General features: G+C 38.9%; 1 protein-coding gene across 4 annotated transcripts in view; it reads right to left on the reverse strand.

The window, feature by feature from the left end:
• Positions 1-1890: 1890 nt before the first annotated feature.
• Positions 1891-26637, reverse strand: part of EXOC3 (exocyst complex component 3) — a 37589-nt gene continuing 12842 nt past the window's right edge. For all 4 annotated transcript variants that reach the window (XM_005296537.4, XM_065584117.1, XM_065584116.1 and 1 more), the window contains exons 4-13: positions 25158-25839; positions 18366-18483; positions 14319-14444; positions 11695-11795; positions 11048-11158; positions 9255-9405; positions 7687-7809; positions 5762-5923; positions 3108-3235; positions 1891-2605 (exon numbers count right to left, since the gene is read on the reverse strand). In XM_005296537.4, coding sequence (XP_005296594.1) covers positions 2434-2605; positions 3108-3235; positions 5762-5923; positions 7687-7809; positions 9255-9405; positions 11048-11158; positions 11695-11795; positions 14319-14444; positions 18366-18483; positions 25158-25839 — 1874 coding nt within the window. In that variant the 3' untranslated portion in view covers positions 1891-2433. The remainder of the gene's footprint in view (positions 2606-3107; positions 3236-5761; positions 5924-7686; positions 7810-9254; positions 9406-11047; positions 11159-11694; positions 11796-14318; positions 14445-18365; positions 18484-25157; positions 25840-26637) is intronic.

Genomic DNA, 26637 nt, shown 5'->3' on the forward strand with positions numbered 1-26637 from the left:
TACAAATTTTAAGTGACTCCAGGCCTCAGCTCTTTCAGAATTTACCTGAGTATTTGCAGTGTAGTCAGGCTATTATTACCCTGAGAACCTTTTACATTTGTATCCCTAGTGGTGCATTAACATTTGTGCAGTTGACAATTTCCTAGTGATGTGTTGTAGTTATTTTACTGTATATTACATTGAAGTGTTCCTTTAATGGTAGTCTTATGGAAGTAAGAAAAAGAAAGAAAATTATTGACAATTATTGACTTCTGGTGGAATTCTGTGCCAAAAAATTAAAAATTATGTGCAAAATATTTTAAAATTCTGCATATTTTATTTGTCAAATAACCCCATATAATCACACCAGTTTCAATTATTTTTGGTAATTTATTTCAAAATACCTGTCAACAGGTATGTCTGTAACAATACAGACAACAAAAAAGATTCAGGAAATGTTTTTTGACAAATAGAGTCCTTACTAGGCATATTAATACAGAACTTTGAGTAGTAATTCATTTAAACTACAATACAGAACCGTATTTCCCACACCCCTCAGAAGCAGAGCAAAGGCTTGGGGGAGTCAGGGGTAATGGAGGAGCTGAGGGAGAGGGAAGTAAATTGCTGGGAAGGCGCCTGGGTGTGAACTTAGAGGGTTGTTAGGTATGGGTGGGAAAAGTATGGAAGAGGTTTTTTTGGGGAGGTGGGTGGGAAGGGATTGTTAGGGAGCTTCCCCCATGCAGACCGTGGCTGACCCCTAGCCTCTCCCATTCAGTCAGGCACACCCGCCCATCCCCATGTGTCTGTACCCTCACCCAGCCACGCCCCTGTCCCCATGTGTCTTTGTGCCCCCTCCCAGCCACTCCTGTCCTCACCCTCCCCTGTGGCCCTGTGCCTCCACTCCCATTCAGCCCCTCCCTGCCCCAGTCGTTCCTCCCCCACTAGCCCTTATGAACCTATCTGATCCCCCAGCAGCCCCTTGCTGCCTGTCTCCCCATATCCCCAGTCTCCTGACCTGGCCTGACAAGCGCTGCAAAGAAGGCAGCTCTCCCCCCTCACTGGCCATGAGCAACATTTCAGCAGAAGCTTTTTTCTGCACAAAAAATTAGAAATCTGCAGGGCACATTAATTATGCACGTGCACCGTAGCGCAGATTTCCCCCAGGAGTAAATATTACCATCTTACATACTATATTAAGTTAATTGGTGGAGCTTGTGCTGGCTTTGCAATACCTGTATGTAACATGATTCACTCTGAATACTGCATCCAATTAATTCCAAAATTTCAGGACATCACTGGTCAGAACAATTCAAGTTTTGTGGAAAATTATAGCACCTGTGCAACTATCAAAAGATCAGACAACTGGTTGATGGCACCAATTGCCATCTTTCGGCACAACAATACACCATCTGTGCTCAAGTTCCCTATAAAGTTTAACATATTGACACCTTGAATTATTCTTCTCCCAGACAAAGAAGGGTGGGGGAGGAGGGGAAGGAGAGAATAGGCAACAGAGGTATGAGAGGAAGAAAGAATAGGAGGCACACAATCCCGGAAGGGGGGGGGGGGGAGATTGGAGGACCCTGGCATGTGGTGGAGGGAGAAATGGAGGAGCACACAGAGTCTCAGCCATGGGGGAAATAGGGATCCAGAAAGGGGGGGGGGAAGTTGAGGGAATTCCTGAAATACAGGGAATTGGAGAATGGTACACAGATCATTGTGGGGGGCGGGGGGAAATATGCAATGAGTTCCTGGTGTGTGCAATAAATTTGACCTACAGAAGCTACCAAGGGTGATTCTCTACTAGATTATAATAAAACAAAACAATGATGTAAATTGCTCTACTTAAACCTTCACAGTTACGAGACAGTTATTAGAAAGTGAATCTATACAGGTGCAAAGAATACAGTGTTTAAGCGGTAACATTTTTATTTAATTGGCATTTGGCAGTGCTTAATACACACAGTTAAAATCAAATGGATGAAAAATTATTATTGTACCTTAAGTATCAAATTCTTTCATTTATTCACCCTAGAACCAAATTATATACTAGAAATTTCAGTCATTTTATTAAACATTTGTGAATTTCATAACTCTTTTCTGACACAATTTTACATCAGAGTAAATACATACATAAAGTAGGAGGTTAAGTAATTGTGAGAAAATATATTTGCTGATGGTGCCTATGGCTGTAATGTGTAAGTGGTCAGTACACAGCACTCTGGCCATCAGAAAGTTTCATTCTTCAAGCAGCCATGCTAGTGACTTCTACAGCTGGTTGTTTCCAGGATCTTCATTGCAACTGTTCGCACCAAAAGTTTTTAAAAACTCATACCCAATAAGTAACAGCATCATATTAAGTGTCCTTTAAAGTGGCATTGCCAAATTTGCCTTTGAACATTTCAAATATGTTGATCCCATACCAAAAATGACACATGAACTCAAGTTTATCAGTTATTTAAGAAGTTTTGGCACACTTAGTGTAGGAACTGTAATTTCTTTAAAAATTGGCACATAGTTAGGATTTGGTTGGCTTGAACCTTGGTCCAGAGTTTCAATGATGGTCTGTTTCATGTCCCTGCTGGCATCTCCTCTTACTGTCAGCAAAGCTGTAATGTGGTCATCCCTGCCAAACAAAGGTACAAACCCGCAATGTCAGTACAAACATTTGTACAAGTAATTAAGCACTTGACAAAATGTGTTAGATCACAAATTTTCTAGCCACCCTCTTTTGACTTAGTGCCACAGTACCTTTGCAGCTTAGCCAGGCTTCCAGACATTCAAAAATTGTGCTCACAGGTCAACTTCTCAGTCTCTTTGTAAAGAATTCTCTCCTCCCACTTTGAAACTATGAGATGAGTACTGTGTAATATAAATTTGTTCTATATTCCCAAAATATTTCCTTTGATATGCCAGAGTACATATCCACCCACACCACTCTAACATACGTGTGTTAAAATATTACATTTTATTATATGGATCTCACAAGAAGGTGATTAAACCATACAATAGAAAAAACAATATAAGGATATACATAGCCTACACAGTACTACTCTAGCCTAGAACTAACCTTAAAAGAATCAATACTGTTAAAACTCAAAGCTAAGACACAGTATGAATGGTATTACCTGATGTCTGGGTATTTACTAACTAAAGTTGAGACTTCCAGATAAAGCAATGAAGGATCAGTCAGCTTAATAACTTCTGCAATGGCTACAATGATGTCACAAAGCCCTTCAGTGTGCTCTCCAGATCCCTATAAATTGAACAACAAAAAACATAAGCAACAAAATTCTTTAACCTTTACTCTCAGTATTTTGTTACAGACACGAACTGCATTGTTTATTTTCAAAACTTCAGCTGAAATTTAAGACAAATTGTTAGTAAAATTGGAAGGAAAAAAGGCCACTTAAATTACCACAGATGATATCTTCCTCATTCTCGGTCTCCAATTTGCCCAACATATCTGGACCAAGCTACTTTAGTTTTTCTTGATCAATATTATTTGCCTAATCTAATCTGTACCATGTCCAGCACGTGGTTATCCAAGTGTCTAAACATTTATTTAGTTTCAGCTGGATACTCTTTCATACACCAATGTTCTCTTTTCTTTTCCCCTTATATTCAGGAATTAACACTTTTTTGTCTGCTTTAGGTCAGACCACCACCACATATTAGTGATTCATGGCTCTGAAGAGAATGGCCTCCAGTTTCAAGTACAGTAGAACCTCAGACTTATGAACACCACAGTTACAAATTGACCTGTCAACCACACCCCTCATTTGGACTGGAATTATGCAATCAGGCAGAGCAGCGGAGACAAAAAAAAAAAAGCAAATATAATGCAGTTATACGCAAACTACTAAAAAAAAGGGAAAGCTGCATTTTTCTTTTGCATAGTAAAGTTTCAAAGCTGTATTACGTCAATGTTCAGTTGTAAACTTTTAAAAGACCAACCATAACGTTTTGTTCAGAGTTGTGAACATTTCAGTTACGAACAACATCCAATCCTGAGGTGTTTGTAACTCTGAAGTTACAATGTAATACAATTCTGTTGGATAGAACATCCCCTTCCTCCAGGCTCATCTCTGACAAGAACCGCATTTTTTTTAATTAGCTAATTTTTACTCTGTTTGCTATTTAGGCATCTTGGATTCTCATCTTCCAAAGCTCAGTCGTCAGCAGGATACTTCTCAAAATAATTGTTCAGGGTCACTCCCATGTGTATTACAGAAGTTAGAGCCTATTAGAGGTCATCTAGTTCACCTCTATGTTGATGCAGGATTGATTCCTACAGTACACTTTCTAATATTTGGTCCAGTATTGTTTTAAAATGTCCTAAGTCTTTTACCACTTGCATTCAAAGATTATTCCATAGTTGAATACATCTTGCAGCACTGACATGCAAAGTGTCTGAAATTGCGTGTCAAGCTTCTGTTTGCAGTGTTGTTTAAGCCGTGTCAGTCCCAGGATATTAGAGAGACAAGGTGGGTCAGAGAATATCTTTTATTGGACCAACTTCTATTGGTGAAAGAGAAGCTTTTGAGCTTACACAGAGCCCTTCTTTGGGTCTGGGAAAGATATTCAGGGTTTGTCTTTATGTACAGTGCTACAGCAGCGCAGCCATAGCACTTTAGTGAAGATGCTACTATGCCAATGGGAGAGCTTCTCCTGTCAGTGTAATTAATCCACCTCCCTGAGAGGTGGTAGCTACATTGATGGGAGAAACTCTCCTGTCAACATAGCGCTGTCTTCCTCAGGTGGTTAGGTCAGTATAACTACATCACTCAGGATGTGGATTTTTCACACTGCCGAGGGACGTTGTTATATTGATATAGGTCTGTAGTGTAGACCTGGCCTCAGAGAGTCACAGCTAAATACAATGTGGAACAGATAAGGAGTTAACATGTTGCAAGAGACCATTCAAGGTGTTAACTGCCCATCACAGGACAAAGTCGGGTTAGTGGGCTACACGTTGTTGTAATGAGCCATAAATCCACTAAGTGCCCTAATTACAACTACGTGAGTGAAACCAGATAATCACGAGGCTCTCAAATGTACTCGTACAGAAAAGTGATTAATGACAGAAACATCCTATCACCCATTGGTGAACACTTTTCACAAAACAATCACTCCATATCTGACCTCTCAGTCCTTGTCCTCAAAGGAATCCTGCACAAAAACCTTCAAAAGATGAGTTTGGGATCTGAAATTCATAACTGCTGGATACCAAAAATTAGGGACTTAATAAAGACACTGATTTATGGATCATTACAATAACCTGTAACCCACTAACCCTTCTTTGTCCTATGACTGTACAGGTATTAACTGCCTACTTCACCTTGAATGGTCTCTTGCATCATGTGTTAACTCACCTGTCCCACCTTGTATTTAGCTGACACGGAGTACCTTTCCCAGACCAGAAGAAGAGCTCTGTGTAAGCTTGAAAGGTTTTATTTTTCACCAATAGAAATTGGTCCAACACCACATAATACTGCAGCCATCTTGTATATTAAACTTCTGCACAACTGAATTCAGGAGTCCAACATTACAGCCTAAATTCATACTCAGAATTCCAGAAAGGATGCAATAATGCCCCAGAAAACTTTAAACAGAAAATAGAAAAGTCTCTTCAGACCAATCAACAAGTTTGAACACCTTGCATATGATGTTTTACCCCAGAATTAAATGTCTATACATCTTTAGGAACAGTCAAATTTACATATCTGATCCTTTATTAACTGTCAGGTTAATGGCACAATTGGAGGGTATAAATACTTACAGCTGCTAATTTTTTAAACAGAAACCTGAACTGGTCTGCTTCTTTGATCATTCTTTCTGCACCTTCTTTTCTTTCTTCTCCATTCTTGAAAGATATACGTTTTAACATGATAGCCTTGATGTACTCCACAACCACTCTACGATGGGCCTCAACAGTCATTTTCTGAGGAAGAGAAATATTAGAGTTGTACCAGTTAATTAAAAAAATTACCTGTCACTTCTGGAGAGTTATAATCAGGCTTTAAAAATGCACTTCTGCACTCACAACTGGCCCAAAGGTAGCTTTCCCTGACAAGTGCCTGCAGCAGCAGTGAAAGGTTCTTATAAGTTTCAAAAAGCTGCTTTTGCTGGTGGGGAACCTTATGAACAGCTGCAGAGTCTTTGGGTCAAAATCTGGTTTCAGACACACAGATGTAAATCCAAAGTAATGCTACTGAGTTGCACAGAGTTACTCTAAATTTACACCGGAGTAGCAGAGATAAGAATCAGATCCTCTATGCTGAAGGAAGGGACAGATACTGGTAAGGTTGAGGCAGTAGAGATAAGATTGTTTCTGGTGATGGATCTGGACTGTTTAGGAGCTCAGAAACTCCCAAGAAATGGTATAGATAAATGATGTCTGTGGAAGACTTAAGGGGAGCTTGATACAGACTCCTAAATGTTTACGAAAAGTTCCAACACACGGATAAACTCAGTGTCCTCCAGGCTATTGGTGACAAGGAGGTAGACTACACTGCATCTTCAATGATGAAAAGGCAGATGGTGATGCTGAGGGAGCAGATGAAAGTAAGGGTCTGCTGGTTGCCAAAAGCTGTGTTGGCCCAAATCCCTTAAAATGAGATGGTGGTATAGACTGTGTGTTGAAAAGCCAGTGCCAAGCTCTGAAGTAGACAGAGCTCTTCTCTGTGCAAGACATTTTTGCTTCAGGGTGACAGAAGTATCCTTGTAAGGCAAGCTGATCCATGGGTTAGGACTAATTCCAGGAATGACTGGTCTTTTTCTTGTGAATTTTTTTTTAAATTTAAGAAGTGGTACTATGACTAAGTGTTAGACCTCCAAACCTGTAAATATGGAAGGTGAAGATGCCAAAATTGTCTTAACTAGGACTAAAAGTCCTTTATCAGAAGGAATCTGACCAGTCTCTACTGGTCTCTTGAGCCTGAAAAGTAAGGGAGGCATAGGCTACATGTAATTTGGGAGAGGGTCCTTATTCCAATCATTCCAAATGATTAGAGAAAGCATCAGATTTTATGTTCAGTGAATTTTCCTAAACCCTGATGTCCATGTCAGCTTCAGCCATTTTATGTTGATAATTTAGAAAGCAGGGAGGAAAACCTTGTAAAAATTATTTTAACTACACAAAACTGAATTAAAATTAAACCGATTAAAGGGAAATGCTCAAGCACAATATATTAAAAAGTAAAAGATAAAAAGTAGGTTTGATCTACTGTACAGCGACAGTTCAAAGATCCATTGGCAGACAGAAAACAAAGGAACTGAGTTGGGACATTATGCCTCTAACAATTCTACTTTTAGCATGAGGTTTATGGCCTCAAGTAGGCTGATTGCTTTATATTGGTTCTGGAATTTACAGAACATGCAATTCCAAGAATGTATTGCAGAAGTACAGCGTTAGTGTCGAGACCAAAATCTCTATATAAACAGTCGTGAGGAAATAGTGCTATACTAAACTCCTGTGAACTTTATGGGCTCAATCCATTAGTCCCAATCTTCCTTAGGAAGAGTTAATAGGAATCTGAGTGAACAAAGGAGACGTGAAAAAATTAGGATTTTTTTGTGATAGGTTTGTTTTTACTAATGGACAATTTATTTTTTCTGAATTACATACATTAATAAAATGTTCAACGAATTAATCCGACTTGATACTCAGAGCATATTACCTAAGAATTATGTTAGGTAAAATACCTTTTTATAGGGTTTTTTTATTTTTGCAAAATCATTGAAATAATCCTCTACAGTGACACAGATTGTGTCCACAGCATTAGATCCAGTCAGCCACTTCTTTGTCATCAGCTCATTGAGATGTGGCTGAAAAAACAACGAAAATTAATCAGAAAAATTTCTGAAGGGTGCCTATCCCCTCATTTCCAACAGATCTTAAAATGAAGTTCAGAACAACAAGTAAAGTTGATTCCACAAATGTAGACCATTTGTAAGTCTTTCATATGAAATAAGTAACTACATATGCAAATAGGTCAGACTGGTAGTAAAAAAGGATAGGATTGCAATATTAGCATACAAAAACTAAAGTAAGCAGCCAACTATTGACTCTAGTATTTGCTTTGTGTTAATTCATTGACAGTTTAAGGGTGTTTACTATGGATAAGGTAACAATTATATCCTGACTAAATAAACTCAGAAGTGAAAAGACCAAAATGTTTATTAGCCCAAGATAAAAGGTACTTATGTAACAGTTGTAATTGTTCTTATACTGAAATATTATCTGTCCTCTCCCGAATGAGCTATGATTGGCTACTATAAATTCCTCCTCTGATTGGCTACTGCCCTCAGAACTCCACAAGTCCACACCAAAACTGGTGGCCTAAATGTCTGATTCTCTCCCCACTACCTCTACCCACTTACTTTATTTGCCTCTTAAGTCTTAATTCCTCATTTCCCTCTCTAAGAATAATTCTTTATAAAATATTGTATTTTATATCTTATATGAACAATGTGAGTGTTCACACAGGGAGTTAAGAAGTCGAGGCAAGGGGCATATCTGGGGAATTCTAAGGAAAATCACTAGAGTGGGAAGATTTTGTTCCTAATTCCCATATACCTCATGATAAATAAGTAACTGGAGCTGAGCAGCTCCTAAGATTCATAAAAAAAAAGTTTTCTGTGAACTTTCCATGGTGCATGGATACGGCTTGTAGTCATTTACAGAATATGGAATTCAAAAGTGCTACTGCTAGTTTGTTGCAAAGCAACAGAGCTACTAAGCCCTAGAGGAGTCGACTCCTTTTTATTCTTCCCCACCTTTTTCTTTAAAAAACAAACCCACATTCCAAGGGAAATGCCATACAAGAAACCATGTTAAAGTTGCATGTTTCAGAACCAAAAAGTTAGGAAATGCCACAGTTAAGGTTGTAGGCACAACCTTAACTCTTCCCCCTTCAACACGTGCTCGATACACTCTCATTACGTGATCTTAAGTTATTTCCCAAATAATGCAATATATTAGCCTTTGTTTTCCCTACAACTTTGGATACTCAAATGTTACGTCAGCACAATATACTTATATATGCTAGACACACACTGCCTGCTCAAATCATTTGTGTGAACTGTACACAAGTCTATTTTTTCACAACATACTACATATATTACCCTGCATTAGCAAGTTTATTGACATATTGCTATTATGCAATACAAAACCCACCTAACTAGCAGCCAAGATAGCTTCTTAATTAACGTCCTTATTCCTGAATTTCATAATAAAAAAGGCTCTTTTTGGAGGAAAAATAAGTTCCAACCTCTAAATCCATGAAGACTTCATCTAGCAGGCTAGAGCATCCTTCCTTGGCAATGGTGTCTAAAATTACATCCATGTTTGCATGGCTGCTTGACATTCCCTCTTCCATTTCATTTTTCAAATATTTCCTTTTCAAACTGATTATAGATTCTCTGCGATAAACAAGAACATTTTTCAGCATCCAGTCTGACATGTATGTACTAGTATGCACTGTTATTAATTGTTATTAAATTGTGTTTGTGAGGGCATGTGTATGCATGAATGACACATTGGGTGGTGCTGGTTTGGGAGGATGAATGGCCTTTGTAGCCTGCCCTGTAGGTCTTTATTCCAGCACCCGGCTACGTCGCTTTAATTACTACCTTAGGGTGCTGCTAAGCATGTGTGACTACTTTTGAGGGTTTGAGTCCCTCAATCTCTGAAGTAATGGGCAGGTGAGATACCAGGGAAGAAAAAACATAGTATTGGCACCAATGTTTAGATATTCAATCTCTTTTGTATTATTTTGGCCTACAGTCAGGTCTCAAGAAGCTGGGATGTCAGAAGAGATTCCAGTCTTAGATGTATGCTGTTAAATGCAAGATTGGTGGTTAAAATGTCAACTCTTCATGATTTAATTAAGGAGGAGGGCTCCTCTTCTGTGTATATTACTGAAATCTCATTATAGCTGGACTCATTTGGGAACAGTTGGTACTGGGCTGGTATTTAGTACAGCATGAACAAAAGGGGGATTGATAGGGAGGGAACATAATTCTTTTTGCATCCACTCTGAAAAGTTGAAGGTCTCCTACCCCAAAACTGAACTGAATAAAGGGTATTCAACTTTAATCGTTGACGCAAGTCCCAGGCTGGAGTTAAGTTGTAACTTCCCTCTTGTACTTCAAAATCCCTGTGAGATCTAATACAATTCTTCACTATAGCAATTTGGAAGAAGCAGGGACTGAAAAAATCCATGAAGAATTCTTAGAATCATCTCAGGTTTTCATGGCACTGACCACCATAGGCCCATTACAGATGGTTACGGGCTCCATTCACATAGTTGATCACACTTTTGATATAATATTTGGGCCAAAACTGGAGGTTAGAAAGTTGGAAATTAGGCCCTCCTCATGACCATTATCTTCTACATTTTGAGATTGGGGCACCCCTATCCTGTCAGAACAAGGGATATGATTTGATTGTCTTCAAAATGTAATGAATCCACAGTACTACCAAAAAATCATGAGGGATTATATTGGTCCTCTTCCAGATCAACCTATTAAGCATTTGGTAAGATTTTATAATAAAAAAAGTATCCTCAGTCGTTACAGTGGTCTCTACACACCCATTTCTCCAGCTTTGCCTACACAGGCCACAGTGGTTTACAGATGAGTTATGACATATCAAGTGTAAGGCAGAAGCCGTGGGCTAAAGCAAATGGATAAAGATTTCTTTAAATTCTCATGCCATGACTCAGAGGCAAAAAAAAAAAGTTATTTTTCTTCCAAAGCTCTGCAAAGTCTTAACTGGTGGTTTTATTTTAAGTGGTGACAGCTTGATTAGCCTGAGCTGCTTTTGCTCAGTGGCCAATTTCAGTGTCACCTTAAATGGCTTGGGACCTGCCTTGTTCCCTCAGCAGTCAGTTGAGACACTTGAGCTGAAGTCCCCTTGGTATAAAAAAGAAGGAACAGCTGGAAGGACATTCGCCAAGAGGAGCCCTCAGTTTAGGTTTCTTATATGCATTATAAATTGAGATAAATAAATAAATAAATATTGATTATTTTTTTACAATACTGTATAAACGTGGAAACTTACTTAAAGGTCTGACAGTTGTTGATTACGGCAATCATATATTGAACATAGCACTGAGGATGCTGACGATTTTTTAGGTGCTCCTCTTTATATAATTGGGCTTCTTCTTTGTACCTGTAGCAAACCCAAAGAGCTATTAAATAGATGAAAAGCTACACAATTCTAAGCCAAATGCCCACTGACAGCCTGAAGAACATTTACAAACGTGTTTTGTGGAAAGCTGATTGGTCACACAGTATTCAATCTCCTCTTTGTTTCCACCTGATTCTACAGGTCCCTAGTATTTCCATTGCAAGACTTTAAAAATCAGCTGAGTGCAAGAAGGATGTGCCTGCCTAGCTGCCTCTATTTGGAACTATTGCTTTACTGCGGAAGATAGAGAGTCAGGAGCTGATCTCAAGAACTTGACCACCAGTGGGACTGGAGCTGCCAGTCACCAACAGAACAAAATTTCCAGGGGGAGCAGAGAAGGAAAAAAGGCAGCAAGGTACCATGTTCAGTGGAAAAAGGACCAGGTGGCATATCTGGGAGAGGACAGGGATCAGGCAATAGGGAAGCATGTACAAGGAAGCAAAGGTAGGAGTATGGGACAGCGAGACAGGGAGGACTAAGAGACTTCAGAGTATCCCCCACCCCCCTTTTTTTTTTACCTTGTCAGGAATGAATTCATTTGTTGAAGACAGAGAAGCAGTACCTTCGTTTTCAAATCTTCACTTATCTGAGCAGCTACCTGAAGATTCTGCTCAAACATCTAAAATGAGAAATAGCTTAGTTATAAAGATAGACCAATAGCTGGAATAGCGACTCAAACATGGCAGGATTCTCTACAAAATGCTATTTGGATATTTAAACTGGTGCGAGATCCCCTGCATTTTTTTAAATTAAATCCATACACTCTCTCCTGCTAATCCACAGAATAGCAACTGCCACGAATTTAATAGGTAACTTCTTGCTAGGCATCCACAAATGTCCGATTTTTTTAAAATGGTACTGAGAGGCAGTCAGATATTTTTCATGTAAGGAAGCATCACTCTGGATTCCCCCCCATCTCCAAATCAATGCTGATTTGCTCTTCATGGTGGACCAACGTCTTTAAGTCAGCTCCTGCAGCATTTCTACCTATTCCTACATATGCAAGAGATAACTTGGCATCAGAAGAATGCTCACAATTGGGCACAAGATGAAGGTGCTCTAAAAATTGTGGGGGATGAATGGGAAGGGAATGGGAGAAGACATACAGATGAAAAAAAGAAGGGAAATAAATGAGAACTTGAGATGATATGCAAGCTACCTTTATGCTGGCAAGTTTCTGAAAGTCTTTCATTGTTGCATTAGTAGTGAAGCTACTCCACTGATGTGGTCAATGATTGTTGTGCTAGTGTAGATCAGTCACCAGCATTTTAACTATTTGTCATCTAGCCTTGTTCAGAACCCATAACCAGAACTGGTGCTAGTACAAGTGTGGATGAATTTGATGAAAATCTTAGTGTGGATGAGGTCATGGAGACAAGGTGGGGAACATGTGAGAGACTGGGAAAAGAAACTCATCTGTTCACTTAAGATATTTGCCAACTACTTTTAAAGGTAACCTGCAAAATTAAAAAAATGGTTTTGTGACTTTACTTTTTATGATTTATAAAGAATGTTTGAAAGGCTCCCCCACACACAAAAAAGGGAGGTTGTTCTACTTTTTTAATCTTAGAAGTATCAGGAATGTCAAGACCTGTCTTCCCTATTTTTGCTGAAGGACTTCTTTCATGATTCACATGTGGATGGGTGGGAGCTCTTAACTGAAGTAGCATTTAAATGGTGAAGTTTTTGGATCCTTCACAGAGAGAGCTTTTCTCCCAAGTGTTTTAGGGCTGATCTAAATTAGGAAATTTGCATTACTGTAGCTATCTATCCTAATGTAAACCTCTAATACCGATGCACTGTACCAGAATGATTACTCCAGTAGCTTCCTGAAGTAAGTTACATGGGTAGTTTTGCACAGGGCTGGCTCCAGCATTTCTGTCGCCCCAAGCAAAAAAAAAAAATAGCCGTGATCGCGATCAGCGGCGGCAATTGGAAAAAAAAAAAAGCCGCGATCGGTGGTGGCAGTTCAGCGGCCAGTCCTTCGCTCCTAGAGGGAGTGAGGGACCTGCCGCCCCCGAATTGCCGCAGGTGCCGCCCCTCTCCCTTGGCTGCCCCAAGCACCTGCTTGTTAAGCTGGTGCCTGGAGCCGGCCCTGGTTTTGCATCAGTGTAGAGAATCCACATTAGGAGTTTAAACAGAAGTAGATATATGAGTAGTTACTTCAGTGCAAATTTCTCTAATATAAACAGGCTCTTAGTTAAACAGGTGTTAGCATAAAAATGTCAACAAAAAAATGCCCAAATGAACAGTTTTAAACTGTCTGAATAAGAATAATTTCCCTTTTCATTCAGGTTTCACATCCTTCATATCACTGATGTCATGAACCTACTAGATTGCCAGTCAGTCATACTCTTCCACAATTGACAAAATCTGACTTTCTAATGTAAAAAAAACAACAAAAAACCAAACAAGCAGTGGAAAAAAAAACAAAACAAAACTTTTTTTTTTTTTGGAGGGGCAAAGGGGAGAAGAGGAAGACATGTCCTGACCTTTAAAAAAAGGAATACAAACACACACACACACACACACACACGTACAGAAAAGCCACAAACCTATTTACCCCTTTTTTAGGTCACCTTTAAGCTTGTAGAATGCAAGAATGTGCCTGGGTGAACCCGGGCACAATCTCTTCAACATTCCATTTCATTCTTACCCTTACATAACATTCCTTAGGTGTTTCATAGATTCCAATTTAACAAAAATTCAAGGCAAAAGTAGGAAAGGTGGATGTTCCTACTCAGTATTGTCTATGGGTAAGAAACGAAGCTTCAGTCAGTTTTTAAACATTCCTTCCCTTCCTATAATGATGTTGTACAGAAAAGGAGGTAGGTCGTATGCAAAATACTATCAGTACGGCAGAAAAAAAGAAAATCATGAACGATTCACTGATGTTTCTGGATATTCTTACATATTTTATGAGAGAACCATGAAAGTGTTACAAATATTCTTAACGTTACTCTTCCAGCTCAAGAGGCTGCCACTCTTCTAGGTAAGCATCTCATAACGAGAAAATGAAACCAATTCAATCTATATTGATACAAAGAATCTGCATTTCAAGAGCTTCCCAGTTTTCTTGTTTTTCCACCTGTCCCATTTTTCTATTTTTTTTTTCAGAATTTTTTTTAAAATTAACTCATACCTGAAATACAATAGCTGCGAGTGTAGTCTGATAGTACCCATCTTGATCTGCTTCTGGCTCAGTTTCTTTTATCCAGTCTTTTTTATCTGTCTCCAGTGCTTTTCGTAGCCAACCAATGATGTTGGACTGCAATTTAAAAAATTAGATTAAAAAGAAACAGGAAAAAGCAAAGACAAAATTACTTGGAATCAAAATAGGAAAAACCCCACTATGGCCTTCAGACAAATATCCCTTTTCATAATTAAAGGTATTTTAACCAATAAGGAAAATCAGTTTTCACTCACTCTCATGGCTACTGTTACAACCATCACTGCAGTATTGAGGTGCCATATACAAAATTGAGATTCACACTGATTATTTACAAAAAAGGTCAATACCACTTCAGACTACAATCTCACAAGATTCCAACTAAACTAAATCAAGTTTGGCCAGTATTTGGATGGGAGATCTCCAAAATTCAATAAGAAATAGAACATTATATATAAGAGCTAACACTTAACAAGTTTTGGAAGAAACATTAAACCTCATGCTTCAGCTCTTAAACCAATTTCTAGCTGAAGGATTAGGAAGAGACTTAATGTGGAGACAGACTATCCCACATCTGCCTAAGACTACTTTCATGTTCCTCTGGAGCATCTGGCACTGGCCACTGTCAAAAACAAGATATTGAACTAGATGGACCATCGGTCTGACCCAATATAGCAATTCCTAAGTTCTAAAGAAAACTCAAATGCTGCAGAAAACAATCAATGTCACTCTTCCATTTGAGTAAATACGGAATGAATTCCAAAGAATGATGTTAAGAACAGCTGGCTTTTGGATGAGATGTAAAACCACGGTTCTGATTGCTTGTGGCCATTAAAGATCCCATGGACATTACTGGAAGAGGAGACGGTGTTCAAAATTAGCATTTAGCAAGGACTGTCTTTGCGGTCTACCTAAATATTGCTTATGTTTTTCAAAGGGCAAATGATAATGTCTTTTACTTTCTGCTCTAAATTGTTTTGTCCTGTCCCAAATTATTTTGATGCATGTTGAACTAAGAAAAAAAAATCAACCCCATAGAACTAGGCCTGGGGTTCCTATCAATGCAAAGCATTAAACAAAAATGTATTAGCATGACCTGCAGCCACTTCATAGTAAACATGAACTATGGGGTGCTAAAGGATAGAGAGGGCATTCAGGATGCAAAGCCTCACCAATGAGATTATGGTGAAATAGATGCAATTGGATGATTTGGGTAAATTTTTACCCAGTAATTAAGTTTCTCCAGGTCAGTAGTTATAACTCCTAGCAGCAGATAGGAAATCATAAAGCTCTGAACTTTTCCCTGTGTAGAAGAGCAGGCTGACTCAATGCACTCATACACTGAATGTACTCAGATGAAATGACTATCACCTAAATAGGGGTGATCAAAATTTCACACCCCAAAATTTATTTTGACAAAAATGGCCTTTTTTCCCCAAAATGAAGCTTTTGCAAAGATCAGTCAACTTCTTTGAAGTTTTTCACAAAAAAAATGAAACTTTTTAAAATTGAAATTTGTCAAAATCATGTTCAAAACAATTACAGGACATTTTCATTTACTGAAGGTGTATGTTTTTGTAAAGAAAAGCCTTCAATTACTAATTCAAACACAATTTCAATAAAAATCTCAAACTTTCATCAAAAATGGAAAATTGGCCCATTTTTAATCCTATGAAAAACTTTCAAAATTCCCCACAAACTTTTTTTTTAACCTGTTCTACACCTAAATATTTTTCAAGTGGCAGCCACTTGGACCCAAGGCAGATATTTTGGCTGTTAACATGCCCATCCTGAAAGAAGGCAAAACGTTTCCTAGCTTCGTGCCACACTCCAAAAATTCCCAGATTGGGAAGGTGGATCAGTAAAATAGGTAGACCTTAGATAGTCCTGAGGTATCATGGAAACCATCTGCTCATTAAAAGCCTTTTTCTATCATGTCTGCTCAAGAGTCATGCTGAGACACAAAGTGGATGAGGTATATCTTTTCCTGGCCCAATTTCCTGGCCCAATAAAAGATTACCTCACCCACCTTGTCTTTCTAATATCCTGAGAGCAACATGGCTACAACTACACTACATACAAGAGTCAAGCTGACAGACATGCAAGAAGATCAGGGTGTTTGTGAAGAAAGAGCCCATGGCTGAAAAGACTGTGCGCCAAGTTTTGATATAGTTACAGTACCAGAATTTAGTGGTCTATAAGTGTATATAATTAGGGCTGTCAAACGATTAAAAAAATAATCACAATTAATCGATAGATTAAAAATAGTCATGATTAATTGCTGTTTTAATCGCACATAAGCTTTCGTGGGCCACAGTCCACTTCCTCGGATGCATAGAATGGAACATATATTGAGGAGATTATATATATATATATATATATATATATACACACACACACATACAGAGAGCATGAAAAGGTGGGAGGTTTTTTTTCCTCTTACTTAATTGGCCTCTCAGAGTTGGTAGACAACTCCCACCTTTTCATGCTCTGTATGTGTATATATATACACACCTCCTCCATATATGTTCCATTCTATGCATCTGAAGAAGTGGGCTGTAGCCCACGAAAGCTTATGCTCAAATAAATTTGTTAGTCTCTAAGATGCCACAAGTACTCCTGTTCTTTTTGCAGATACAGACTAACACAGCTGCTACTCTGAAAACTATTTCTTTTGTTCATCTTTTTCTACAATGCAAATATTTGTAATAAAAAAATAATAAAGTGAGCACTTTACACTTTGTATTCTGTCTTGTAATTGAAATCAATGTATTTGAAAATGAAGAAAAACATCCAAAAATATTTAGAATACCAATTTAAGTTGGTATTCTATTATTGCTTAACAGTGTGATTAAAATGGCGACTAATTGCAGCTATTTTTTAAAATCTAGTTACCCAAATATACTCGATCATAAGCCGGTTCGTTTATAAGCTGACCCCCCCCCCCCCAAGATGCATAAGTAAAAATGGAAAAATTTTATAACCCGTTCATAAACTGACCCTATAATTCAGGGGTCACCAAACTTTGGCTCCCGGGCCATCAGGATAAGCCGCTGGTGGGCTGAGATGGTTTGTTTACCTCGAGCGTCCACAGGCACAGAGGTGAACCTAAGTACATAAAATGTCCCGGCGCGCCAGCTGCTTACCCTGACAGGCCGGGACAGCAACTGGGAGTCAGGGGAGTAACCCCTGTGACCACCCCTCCACACTCTCCCCATCCCATCCCTTCCCACCTAGGGAGGGCCAGGGGAGGACGTCTCTGACGTGGCTGAGTTGCTCCAGCAGGCTGGGCAGTGTGGCTGCAGCCTGCTCCGACGGCTCAGCCGCAGCATGTTCCAGCGGGCTGGGCTGGGCGGCACGGCTGCAGCGTGCTCCGGTGGCACGGCCACAGCCTGCTCTGGGGGGCGGGGCCAAGCAGCACGCGCAGGCTGCAGCTGCTTCAGAGGCTGGGGGGAGAGCAATGTGGCCAGAAGCAGAGAGACTCTGGTCCCGCCTCTTCCCTTCTGGCTGTGCTGCCTCTCCTTGCTCCCTCTGTTGGGGGGAGGGGCTGGGTCCCACCTCTCCCTCTCTATACCCGTTCATAAGCCGACCCCCGTCTCTGGTGCTTCCCTTTTTTTACTAAAAAAATTTGGCTTATGAATGAGCATATACGGTAATTTGTTTTGTGTTAATTGCATGTATTAACTGCAATTAACTGACAGCCCTCTATATGTAATCTAACCATTTATGTGAATTTAGGAGTCGCTAAATTACAAAACACCACAGTGGCCACTTCTCATGACTAATAACTTTTATAAAGCATAAATAATCCTTTGTGTTTTATTGAAATGTAGCTATGAAATCATTTGAATAACTGTTCAAAGCCAAATTCTCATGTATATGAAGTTCATTACACCCAATTAAAGTTTAAGAAAAAGTCACAAGTTTTTCCTCTGATGAAACAGCATTTTAAGAATTTAGGTACAAACACAAGGTATCTTATTTTTATTTGAAGGAATCCAGAAGTTTACTGTTACTTACAGTAAGTGTCGACATGTACTTGCTAAGAAGCTGGTCTATCACATTTTGTGAAATTAAAGGATTTAGAGAATTTACATCCACCTCTGGGGCCAGTTCGGAATTTCCCATCATCTCTGTACTGAAATGAAAAAATAAAACAAAACCATAAATTGCAAATGAAGAAAAGAAGTTATAGAAATTTGCAACCTTTCAGATACGACTTCAACAGATGATTTTTCATTATTTACAAGTCTCTGAAAATTCTTAAACAATCCAGGAAATAAATTAATTGAAAGTAAAAAGAAACCTCAAAACTAGAACTACTATTTGGCTAACCAAAAATACTTAAAGTACTAATTCATTTACATACATATATTTTTAATATAGAAATGTTATCCCTATATCCATTTCTAAATTATTTTTTATCTAGAACTTTGAATGATTGCTCATTAATAACTTTACTTTATACATAAAAAACAAATTGTGCTGACTATGGACTTCTGACACAGACACTGTAGACACAGAACATATACATTCTAAAATTGGGGGGCGGTATTAGTGTAAACAATTAAACATAATCAGAGCTTTAAGTACAGAAGCCTATCATCAGAAAGGGGAGTCAATAATGATCAACGTATCCACAGTCAACAATACCAATCATCCCATAGTTTCTTTTAAGCAGCCATACAATAACACCATAGTTCTTTAAAAGTATAGAATAAATATAAAAGAGGAGACAGTATATATACACACACATTGTTACGGAACTAGAAATATAGCTCAAATGTTCAGTACAATAGTGGTACTATATGCTGTAGTCATGATTAAGAGGTCACCTTTTTTGTAGGAGGGAGAAAGTAGGGCAATCCTAATGTTTATGCAATTTAGCAAGGGCAAAAACAAAAATTAAACTCATCTGAATTTAAAATATTACTATAAAGATATTAAAGCAAGAAGACAAAACTGTGTGTGCACACATGACTAAAGCCACAACCCTACCAAAGCATAAGATAGTAGCAACAGCCCTTCATCTTCCAAACCCCAAAATGGAGTTATCCAAGCAAAGCACACCTTCATAATTGTTTTATTACAATTATGAAATGGTTCCAATATTTGGAAAAACTTTTTACAGTGTTTTGTAAATTGTAAATGAAAAAAATTATGTAATCAAAATTAAGGAAATAAAAATTCCTAAAATGCAAACATAAATGAGAGTAATATATATATATATTTTAATATAATCTTAAAATCTATTTTTTATTATTTCTACTTCACTTTTCTGAAGATAGCCACCAATCCCCCTCTTTCCAGTTCCACCTCACGGGTCTTCTAGTTCACATATATCCAACACTGAGCCAGGAGGAGTCTTTCTTCATTAACAATGTCCATTTTACAGAGCATGACATCACCAAGATCATTTACAAATTTGAAGTGATATACCGAAACACTAGAGATCACTTTGCTCGCTACTGAAATGCAGCCATCTCTGAGGTGAAACACTTCTGCTCCAACAGCACTCTGCAACAGCTCAGAGAATGGAAGTGAAAAACTTTTTTATGCAATTGAAACTGTAGGGACTAATTTACATGGGCAAAATATAATTACTACTAAAGAGGGAGATTGGCCAGGATACATACATTCTATCCCTGCTCTTAAACACACTAGTGACCAGGACTTTAATTTTAGGTTTCATCCAAAAACATGGCACTTCAAAAAACAGAATGCTTCATAGCACCATTCTAAGGAATTGGCTCAATATTAACTCAGAGGGAAGAGTGCCAACTACCAAATCACCACTATCACTTCCATTAGCTCCTAGATATGTCTTAGGTCTGGTTTACACCTAAAACTTAGACCAGCCAAGCCATGTCACTTGGAGGTGTGCAAAATTCACAGACACGATAAATTGACCCCGAGCGCTCTCCCGTTCACCCTGTACTCCACCGCCATGAGAGGCAGGCAGAGTCGACGGGGGAGCGGCAGCAGTTGACTCACAGCAGTGAAGACACCGCGGTGAGTAGGTCTAAGTACATCGACTTCAGATACGTTAGTCACGTAGCTGAAGTTGCGTAACTTAGATCGACCTCCCCCACCCCCCAGTGTAGACCACGCTTAAGTGTCTACACTACAGCAGTGTAGCTGAGACACTGCAGCTGTGCCACTGTAGTGCTTGTAGTGTAGACTAGGGATGAAAAATGTTAACCGATAAGCATCAGTCTTATTGGTAAGGTATTCTGGTTAACATTTAAACTCTGCTGCGGGACTCAGCTCCCACCCCGCTCCCAGGATCCCAGCCCCCCCACCATGGGTCCTGGCCCCTGGCACCTCCCGTCTTGGGTCCCAGAGGCCGGCAGCTGGGACCCTGGGCGCGCAGGGGCAGCAGCGAAGCCTAACAGTTAAACGTTTAACCAGTAACATTTTAATAGTTTAAACGTTTACTTTTTAAAAACATTATTTACATCCCTAGTGTAGACACATCTTAACAGTACAGCTAAAAAACTACTCATCAATGATAAATTGGAAATTTTCCATGCCAAGTGCTTAGGCCATCAATTTCTGCAGAAAAGCATCCCTTCAGGGCAGGAATTGTCTCTTTTCTGCTTGTGTGCATTATCCAGTCCCAACTGAGATCTTTGGGTGCTACTATAATACATTTAAAAATGTTCCTAGCCTTTACAGTTGCAAAAATAACATTCCAAATGTAAACTATCCAGTGACATCTTCCTGAGCACATAGGCAGTTTGCCTAAGATATTTTTAAGAAGCTTAACATCTTGGTATCGAAGCACTAATCCAGTGCCTCTGCTGCTGCCCGGAGGTTTCTGTGACACTATATGATTGAAACATGACCGTTTAGCTCATTAATATTGCCAATGTTAGACAACTGCAACAAATACTTTACAAATTATGTCATGTAAGGTACCAATGGAAAAGTCACAATCAAATATGATTATCCTGTTTGTATGTAAGTATCATCTCTGTATCTAAAGTTATGAATATTGATTTATGTACTGGTATTTCAAATGTATTTGCTCCTGGGGTAACACCCACAAGGTAATTTACAGCCAGTCTGGCCAGCACATTCTGAATGAGCTATTCAAGTTGATGGACCAATTAAAGAACACAATAGGCCATAGAAGCAGCTTGTCCCTGCCCAGTGAGCCTTCCTGTGGACACTTTAGCCAGAGTACAGGTAATGGCTGCTCCTATGAGTCATCAATTTATGCAAGGGCATGTGACTAACTCATATGACCCTGGACTCCATCTTGTGCCTGTAATTTTCCACAAACTAAGACTGAGAGCATCCCCTCCACATGGGTGAAGATATAAAAGATCCTGGAAGCATCTCCATTTTGCCTCTTTCATGCTTTGATCTGTGAACTTACAATAAAAGGAGCATTCCAATCAATGGACTGAGAACCTTCCAGTCTTTTGGAAGTTACCAGAGACTTTACAAGCCAGCAGTTTATTCCATCACTGCTTCAAGTCTGATACATACACTCATTGCAAAGTTTCAAAGTAGCAGCCGTGTTAGTCTGTATCCGCAAAAAGAACAGGAGTACATGTGGCACCTTAGAGACTAACAAATTTATTTCAGCATAAGCTTTCGTGAGCTACAGCTCACTTCTTCAGATGCATCTCAAGAAGTGAGCTGTAACCCACGAAAGCTTATGCTGAAATAAATTTCTTAGTCTCTAAGGTGCCACAAGTACTCCTGTTCTTTTTACTCATTGCAAAGTTATTGTATTTGTTTTCCTCGACCATTTGAACTCTCTCCTCTTTCTTTCCTCTTATAAATAAACCTATAGATATTAGATACTTAAAGGATTGGCAACAGCATGATTATTGGGTAAGATCTGAGTTATTTATTGACCTGCCTATGTGGCTATTTCTTGGGATTAGAAAAACCCTTTTTTGGATGAAATTGGTTTTAAATAACCACTCACCATAAAGTCTAGTGGATGCATGGTGAAACAAGGGCTGGGATACCTAAGGAGACTGCATTTCTGATTTCTTGTTAACCTGCGTGGCGAGACAGACGTTTACTTTTGTTACCGGCTTGGTATAGCTTATGGAAGAATAACTACCAGTTTTGGGGTGGGTCTGCCCCATTTCTCAGCAGTTTGTCCTGAATCTGGTATTCTCAGCTGTGACCCACTGAGGCACAGTGACAGTTTCCCAAATACTCCCAGCAGTGGAGTAAAACTCACAAGACTTGTCAGTTTCACAGCTGCAATTTGGAATCCTGAATTCAATTCTGTTTGCTGCAGTTCACTGGGTGTTATTCATGGGAGAAGATGATCCAAAAACAGACTGGTAGAGGGGTGTTTGTTTATTTAGGTTATTCTGTGGCACTATCACAGTAGTTCCTGAATACTTCTAGCCTCAGGGAACCCACATCATCTTTATTTTACAGATGAGGAACTGAGGAACAGAGAAATTAAGTGACTCACCCAAGGTCAAACAAAGCAAACCTATGGCAGAGCTAATAATAGAGCCCACACCTTCTATGTCCTAGTCCTTAACCAAAAGATCATTCTTCCTCTTCACAAGACTCCTCTCTTTCCCCTTGCAGCACGCAGGAGATTAGAAGGAGGGTGCTGTGTTAATACTTCCCCACCCTCACCAGTCACAAGGCTCTGAGGTGGGCGAGAGTCAATCCCATCCATTTATGCCATCACCAGGTACCTCTACTGTAACATGGGCAAAGATATAGGGGCGATGGATATCACCCAGTTCGGAATCTGATTTTACCAACAGTTGTGTTGGAAGGTGGCCGGGCTTCTGAGCCTGGCATTGCCCCTAGATCTCACTGCTGACTCCCTTCCCTCCGTTTTTAACGTCAACAGCTTATTAGTAAGTATGTGCTAACACACAAATTTGGATTTAGGCCATGACTCTAATGCAGTCATGTAAAGTATCTCTAGGGCACTTTCTATATAGCAGTGTGTTTAGCTGTATAAAGAAATAGCATCAGGACTCCAAGGATCTCAACTCCTTAAAAGACAGTTGTAAAAGACAGCCAATCTGTCAGAATTAAATATTTATTTGAGAGGAAGCGATTTAAGCCTTTTAATTCACTCCAAACCTCACTTAATTTCTCCTCTACTCAGCTATTAGACATAGATTCAACTCAAAAACAGCTTCTGAGCCAAAATTTGGGAAAGCAAAATACAACTTGACTATTTTAGAATTCCTTTTTTTCCAAATTTCATGAGCACCATACATGACCTTTCTGAGATCTGTAAATGCATCTTCAGTGGAGAAAAATTTCCCATTTCTAACCATGATCACTGGCAGCTAGTGTTGAAATTGGTTGCATTTATTTTTAAGTTATGACCAAGTTGCTTAGAGCATGCACGGGCGCCCTCTTTAGCATTTCTTTACATTCAAATAAACCACTAGAGTAGACAGGAAGCAGGGCATTAATTTAGAAACTTTTTCTAGTTAGGAAGAGTATGAATATCTCCTGCTCATCCTTGTTGGTTTATTTCCTTTGTTTTTTGTTGCTTATTGTTTGTTTATAAGGCAGACTGAAAGTACAGATTTCCAGACTCAAGATGCATCCTGGAGCTGGTCACAAAATATCCTGCAGTGTGATTATGTTTATGCCTATTCATTGTCAAATATTACTCAGTACCTAACAGGTTTATACCAGACTCAACTAATCAAAGAAAATTATAGCAAAACCAAGCAACCAGCTAAAAAGAAAAGTGTGTACAATTCAAGTCAATGCCAGCCATTGAGAAGAGTTAAGTAAACAAGAATGGTATTTATGCGCCATGAGGCAGGAACCACAAAACACGTATAAACCTAACGACTGCCTGAAGGCTTTTTTTTATAAACTAAATGAGCAAGGAATCAATAACCCCAATCCTACATTAGCAAGACAGTTTTGCCTTTCAAGCTATTGTTCCCAATTACTTTGTATGAATAAGACTTTAAAAAAATAAAAAAATAAAAAAATCACAAATATGTGTTTGATGCTGTCCTAACATTAATCACACCATATAAAAGAAAACCAGAAAAAGAATTTCACAGTACCATAGGAGAAAACTCCTGGGCAGAAATTCAAGCCACCACATTCTCTCCATCATGAAAAAAGTTTCAGTGGAAAGTAATCATATTTTTTTCTACACTGAAGTAATCACCAACTGAAACTCGAACAGCCAGTACCCTTGCTGAATGTGGATGTAGAAAGTAGGTAACCTAAAACATTTCCTGGGACTGTCACCCATACCCAAAATTTTGGTCACAAATACATGTAGAAGTTTACAGAAAATTAAAAGTAAATTTGGATGTGAACACAGTCCACTGAACTCTAGAAAATACTCAACTAAATCTGCAAAGATTTTTTCAGATTAACAGGTGCAAGCAAATGCATCAAAATGCTAAACTTACAAGAAATGAGATAGCAAACAGATCACAACCAAAGCCATTTTAAGAAGCATTAGGGTTTAGCCAGAGAGCTACTTCTAATGTGCAACAAAGAAATGCAACAGTAACCTTGCATTAAGATTACACTGCTTTCTGTTTAGAAAGATGTCCCTTTCTCTATGTCTTAACTATGTATACACACACACAAAAACATGCATCCCCAAAATCTAGATGCCTAGCTACGTATAACAATTCTGCACAAAACAGGATACAAGCTCTACAAAAAGTACATATGGGTCTATCCGTGTATAATAATATTTCACCACATATCTGCACCCTTATCAGTATATACAATCCAATTAAAAAATATTTTACATATATACTTATTTATTTTAAAGTGTTTTATTAGGGATAGTTTCAAATAAGTTGCCTTTACCTTTTATATGTATTTAAAACCCAAGTTAAAAGGCTTACAATCTCATTTGCTTCCAGATCTTCTGAAGCGAGATCCTGCATGCGTGTGGACAAAGCCTGGTGATACATGCTCAATAATTTTTTGAAAATGTCATAATGTGGGGGAAAACATTGAACCATTAGATTTTTGGCCACCAGCAGATCATCAAGGACATATTTGCGTATGATTTCCAGATGGCGCACAAGCCACATTTTGTCAGATTCTCTAGTATCTGCTTGAGTGCCTTCAATCCTGGTAGTTACGGTTCTGTCCAAAATATTGAACATTTTTTCTTTCCACTTCTTTGGCCTGCCAGGAGGAATGAACCCAGTTTGTTTTTTCCGGTCTAGCATGCGCCTGTCTATTTTCTCTTCCCTCTCAATTATCCTGACAACAGAAACAAGCAAGGTTGGGTCTCGACGAACAGTAACTAGAGATCTTTGAACCACCATCCAGAGTTGTTTGGCAAGCTCCTCAGAGAGTTTTTGCATATCCCCAAAGTACACATGGATGAGATTCATATCATGGGTGTTCTTGCTATCCATACGATACTGCTCATACATCAGATCATCACGAGAACACTCTAAGTCCATCAGCTTTCGATGGGCTTGCAGTAGTTCCCCTTGCTCAGTCAAATCCTGAGTCTCCCTAACGATCTCTGGCACTGAAAAATAAAGACAAAAAGGAAAAACTAGTTACATGACACTATTAGGATACAAAAAGAAATGTTACAAAACCATAAATGTATCAAGAGACTGTAAAACAAGTGTAGAAAATTTATGAGTTCTATTTGCTAGTCTGGTTCCCCCTAAGTCCGTGGTTCTCAAACTTTTGTACTGATGACCCCTTTCACATAGCAAGCCTCTGAGTGCGACCCCCCATTATCAATTAAAAATATGTTTTTATATATTTAACACCATTATAAATGCTGGAGGCAAAGTAGGATTTGAGGTGGAGGCTGACAGCTCGCGACCCCTCCCCCCCATGTAATAACCTCGCGACCCCTGACGGGTCCCAACTCCCAATTTGAGAACCCCTGCCCTAAGTAATGGCTCACAGATATGTTAAAAATGATTTGCTGCAATTCTTGATGTTTTTAATGACTGTGCTACATCTTTAATCAGAATCTTTATTTTGATTATAGACTACAATATTGCAGATTTATAGAATCATATAGCCAACAGAAGGCATCATTTATTTTTGTTTAAAATACCCATAAAGCTGTATGAATAGTGCCGTGTACTCACTATTCCCTACAATATCAGTAGTTGGGATCTTCTTGCACCTCATGCGAAGTAAACTCCCTCCAGTAAACTTCCCCTAACAAACGATGCAACCCCACTGAAGTTATTGAAGCTGCAAGTATACAACCAAAGGCAAATTCGGCCTGGTTAAGTGTAATGATTAATTAAGAAAGGAAAGCGAAGTTCAACATCTTCCCTTTACAGTAAGATGGTCTTTA

Source organism: Chrysemys picta, chromosome 2 (genome assembly GCF_011386835.1).
Source record: "Chrysemys picta bellii isolate R12L10 chromosome 2, ASM1138683v2, whole genome shotgun sequence".
Taxonomy (NCBI): domain Eukaryota; kingdom Metazoa; phylum Chordata; order Testudines; family Emydidae; genus Chrysemys; species Chrysemys picta.